The sequence below is a fragment of the Mesoplodon bidens genome (assembly GCF_964165515.1).
Source record: "Mesoplodon bidens genome assembly, chromosome: 8".
NCBI lineage: Eukaryota > Metazoa > Chordata > Mammalia > Artiodactyla > Ziphiidae > Mesoplodon > Mesoplodon bidens.
The window spans coordinates 18035606-18040786 of NC_138165.1; the positions used below are offsets into that span (position 1 = coordinate 18035606).

Consider the following 5181-nt stretch of genomic DNA (forward strand, 5'->3'; position numbering starts at 1 on the left):
CCATCACTGCTCAGGACTTACTAACAACTACAGGTAATTACAATCCTTTCATTTTTGCTGGGAATAAAAGCAGCAATTGAAGATGTACACATATTCTGTATGTGTGCATTTGTGAGCGCGTGTATGTGTTGAGACAGGCATTCCTTTCCATAATTGCAGGCGAATACGCATACAGTTTGACTCGCATCACTCAAATACCCACTGCGGGCTTTCTAATTAAAAAAAATTGTTTTACTTTTTTTTTAAGGGGGAAAGTATAGGAGCGTCTTTGGATTTTTAAAATGTAATGCCCCCTGACTCTGTGATTATTTGCTAGTGGTGATTTCAAAGTTCTGAAAGCAAGTAACTACTTAACTATTTCACTTCCTCCAGTAAGGGGGAAAAAACCCCTCATTACCAAGGTTTATTTTGTGTACAGGTATTTTATACACATTGGGAGTGCGAACTTATTTTTTCAGTGAATGAAAGGGGCATTGATACTTTGAATATACACACCCTGGAAAATAAACCGAGTTGAGAGGTAGTTTAATTGAGAGGGGGAAAAAATGTGGAGAAAGGGAGAGAGACCCACTCCTGCTACCTGTTACTGTTCCAGAGTCGGCCAAGTCCCCAGCAGCCACTGCAGGTGCCAGAAATTCAGTTGTCTCACTAAAGGCTTTTTATTTTCCTTATTAGAAGCGGCAACTTCGCCATTGCCAATCGCTGACCATTATAATTACTCAATCTTTTAAAGGAAGGTTTGAAGCGAACTTTGAAAAGCCCCAATAAAGAGCGGGCGGCCCTTTCAATGGGCTGTTTATTAGAGAGGAGCCTTCCGCACCTGATCCCCGGCGCGTGGAAGAGCGCTCTGCGCCGCGCCCCCAGCCCTGGCCCTCTAGTAAGCGCTTTTATACAAGGTGGAAATTCAGCAGAGGGCCAGCGGGGTGGGAGGCGAGAAAATAAAGGCAAGGGTGGGATGGAAAACCCCTGCCCACTTTTGTTACCAAATGTTTCGTTGATGGTGAAATAATTTGGTGGAAAATACTTTTCCTCCGCCATGCATTTGCTTTTCAATCCCCACTCAGTATAATCTTCTTAAAAATCACTGCCAGCGTTAGTAAATTACGTAATGGCTCTTCAACTTTAATCGCTGAGTATCCAGAGGCCAGAACAGAGATGGAAACAATTGCAATTTTCAAACTCGTCATTTTTGTGGAGTTGTGAGTGACTTTGAACTCATGCAAATAAACATGAAGTCGCCAAAATATACACTCCTTTTCACACACATTATCCTACCGGGTAATCACCGTAAACACACTTAAATTAATCACAAGGAAACATACACCAGAAATGTACTTATAACACATACTGTCTCCCCTCCTCCCAGCCCCGTCCAGCCTCCTTCGTACCAGCAGGGCACACACAGGCCACTATAAAACTGCATTGAACTTTCCCTCAGGGGCATCCATTTTGTAATCAGCTGATAATTCTCTTCACGTGCATTTCTACAGGATTAGTGGATAGAAGCTGAGGGCATATGTAGTTTTTGAACGTAGCGTTTTTCTCCTTTTCTGTTTTCCCCTCTCCCCTGTTGAATGTAGGAAACCTAAACATGACCAAATCGTACAGCGAGAGTGGGCTGATGGGAGAGCCTCAGCCGCAGGGTCCTCCGAGCTGGACAGACGAATGTCTTAGTTCTCAGGACGAGGAGCACGAGACAGACAAAAAGGAGGACGACCTCGAAGCCATGAACGCGGAAGAGGACTCACTGAGGAACGGGGGAGAGGAGGAGGAAGAAGACGAGGACCTGGAAGAGGAGGAAGAAGAGGAAGAGGAGGACGATGATCAAAAGCCTAAGAGACGCGGCCCCAAAAAGAAGAAGATGACCAAGGCGCGCCTCGAGCGTTTTAAGCTGAGACGCATGAAAGCAAACGCCCGGGAGCGGAACCGCATGCATGGGCTGAACGCGGCGCTGGACAACCTGCGCAAGGTAGTGCCCTGCTACTCCAAGACACAGAAGCTGTCCAAAATCGAGACACTGCGCTTGGCCAAAAACTACATCTGGGCTCTGTCGGAGATTCTGCGTTCCGGCAAAAGCCCTGACCTGGTCTCCTTTGTACAGACGCTCTGCAAGGGCTTATCCCAGCCCACCACCAACCTGGTTGCCGGCTGCCTGCAGCTCAATCCTCGGACTTTTCTGCCTGAGCAGAACCAGGACATGCCTCCGCACCTGCCGACTGCCAGCGCTTCTTTCCCGGTGCACCCCTACTCCTACCAGTCTCCGGGGCTGCCCAGCCCGCCCTACGGCACCATGGACAGCTCCCATGTCTTCCATGTCAAGCCGCCGCCGCATGCCTACAGCGCTGCGCTCGAGCCCTTCTTTGAGAGCCCTCTGACGGATTGCACCAGCCCTTCCTTTGACGGACCCCTCAGCCCGCCTCTCAGCATCAATGGCAACTTCTCTTTCAAACACGAACCGTCCGCCGAGTTTGAGAAAAATTATGCCTTTACCATGCACTATCCTGCAGCGACCCTGGCAGGGGCCCAAAGCCACGGATCAATCTTCTCCGGCGCCGCTGCCCCTCGCTGTGAGATCCCTATAGACAATATTATGTCCTTCGATAGCCATTCACATCATGAGCGAGTCATGAGTGCCCAGCTCAATGCCATCTTTCACGATTAGAGGCACGTCAGTTTCACCGTCCCTGGGAAACGAACCCACTGTGCTTACAGTGACTGTCGTGTTTACAAAAGGCAGCCCTTTGGGTACTACTGCTGCAAAGTGCAAATACTCCAAGCTTCAAGTGATATATGTATTTATTGTCGTTACTGCCTTTGGTAGAAACAGGGGATCAAAGTTCCTGTTCACTTTATGTATTATTTTCTATAGCTCTTCTATTTTAAAAAAAATACAGTAAAGTTAAAAAAAATGCACCACAAATTTGGTGCAGCTGTATTCAGAGCATATTAATTATCTGATCGGGATAACAAAATCACAAGCAATAATTAGGATCTATGCAATTTTTAAACTAGTAATGGGCCAATTAAAATATATATAAATATATATTTTTCAACCAGCATTTTACTACTTGTTACCTTTCCCATGCTGAATTATTTTGTTGTGATTTTGTACAGAATTTTTAATGACTTTTTATAATGTGGATTTCCTATTTTAAAACCATGCAGCTTCATCAATTTTTATACATATCAGAAAAGTAGAATTATATCTAATTTATACAAAATAATTTAACTAATTTAAACCAGCAGAAAAGTGCTTAGAAAGTTATTGTGTTGCCTTAGCACTTCTTTCTTCTCTAATTGTTAAAAATAATTGCACAATTTGAGCAATTCATTTCACTTTAAAGTCTTTCCCTCTCCTTAAAATGATAACCAGATCCATAATTCTTAAGAGGATGAATAAAAACAAGAGATGTATTCCCTATCAAAACATATCAATTCAATACATTACTTGCACAAGCTTGTATATACATATTATAAACAAATGCCAACATACCCTTCTTTAAATCAAAAGCTGCTTGACTATCACATACAATTTGCACTGTTTCTTTTTAGTCTTTTACTCCTTCGCATTCCATGATTTTACAGAGAATCTGAAGCTATCGATGTTTCCAGATAATATAAATGCATGATTTTATACATAGTCACACAAATGGTGGTTTGTCATATATTCATGTAATGAATCTGAGCCTAAATCTAATCAGGTTGTTGATGTTGGGATTTTATATCTATTGTAGTCAATTAGTACAGTAGCTTAAATAAATTCAAACCATTTAATTCATAATTAGAACAATAGCTATTGCATGTAAAATGCAGTCCAGAATAAGTGCTGTTTGAGATGTGATACTGGTACCACTGGAATCGATCTGTACTGTAATCTTGTTTGTAATCCTGTATATTATGGTGTAATGCACAATTTAGAAAACACTCATCCGGTTGCAATAAAATAGTATTGAAAATCTGAGCAATTGTTGCATTTCTTCTTAAAGTGGTTTTTTAAAAAGTATAAATAATTCCTAAGCAGGATAGTTGCTTTACTTGCTGAGTTTAAAAAAATACTAAATTCTATTTGTAGAATAAAATAAAAGAGAAAAGTTTACTTTAGCACAAACTGTCTAGTCTGTTTATCTTGCTTAGGGAGTCACCAGCTCTTTGTAGATAATGAAAGGACCACACTGGTATTTCATTACTTGGAATATGAGGCTGGGGTGGCGTAAGGGTTGTGGAGAGACAAATAGTTGTATTTTTGTTTGGTTTTGGTTTTGGTTTCCATTTCTTTAAATGATTATGTTATCTGTTTTCTTCTATTTTTTTCAAAAGATGGTTTTAGTTAATTATTAACAAGCAAGACACAAGTAACCTAGCTTAGTTTGTCTACATATTTTAAAACATATTAAATTTTTTCCACCATTTTCTTGGTGCTTTGTTATCTGTACCTTTTCCTGAACTGAAATGTTCTCTATTGCAAAGCGGTCCTATCCCAAAGAGAAAGTGATATACCTTTAGAATATGCCAGGGAGAAATGATTTAATTAAAAGAATCGAAGAAGTGGCATTTTATCATTGTAATATAAATGTGATTTCAATAATTCTTTCAGGAAAAAATAGTAATGAACTACTTGTACTAAAGACATACTATTTGTACTATGATATGTTTCTGGAAGGTGTCATTGTTTCCTCACCCCCTTTGGAGTATTCTGTTGTTTCATAAACAGAACTCACTGGAAAAACTTAGAGATGATTCTGTCCATTGGTAAGGCCACTAAAAAAGTTTGGCATTTCTCTCCCTCTGGATGTATTGACTGACAGGAACAATTTCTAGGGAATAACATTTTGGCACTTGTGCCCTGGCTCTACTGTGGTGCTCTGATGACTGTCATTAGTAACTCCATTGTTCTTCCTCTGATTCGGATGCCACATTGGATGACTACCTCCCTTCCCAAGCTTGTTCCTTTAATCTCCTTCTCATTGGTGATTTAGGGGTTCCAGAAAGCTGACCTCATTTAGCAAGCTGCTCCAGAAAAATGTGAGTAATCTAATGGACAGGAACAATTAGCCATACTAATAACATTGCCAATGGGGCTATGTCAAACTGTGACAGTAGCAGTAAGGAATATTTCAACATTAAAAAAATGTTTGAGTGCAATTTAAAATATATCATTTTAGCATGTTTTCCATCAGCCTT

At 40.9% G+C, this 5181-nt stretch overlaps 1 protein-coding gene across 1 annotated transcript; it reads left to right on the forward strand.

Moving 5' to 3' along the window:
- Positions 1-1591: 1591 nt before the first annotated feature.
- On the forward strand, positions 1592-2662 carry NEUROD1 (neuronal differentiation 1; the record flags this gene model as incomplete). Its single annotated transcript, XM_081242170.1, has 1 exon — positions 1592-2662. The coding sequence occupies one exon, from the start codon at positions 1592-1594 to the stop codon at positions 2660-2662; it is 1071 nt and encodes a 356-aa protein (XP_081098296.1).
- Between the last annotated feature and the right edge of the window lie 2519 nt (positions 2663-5181).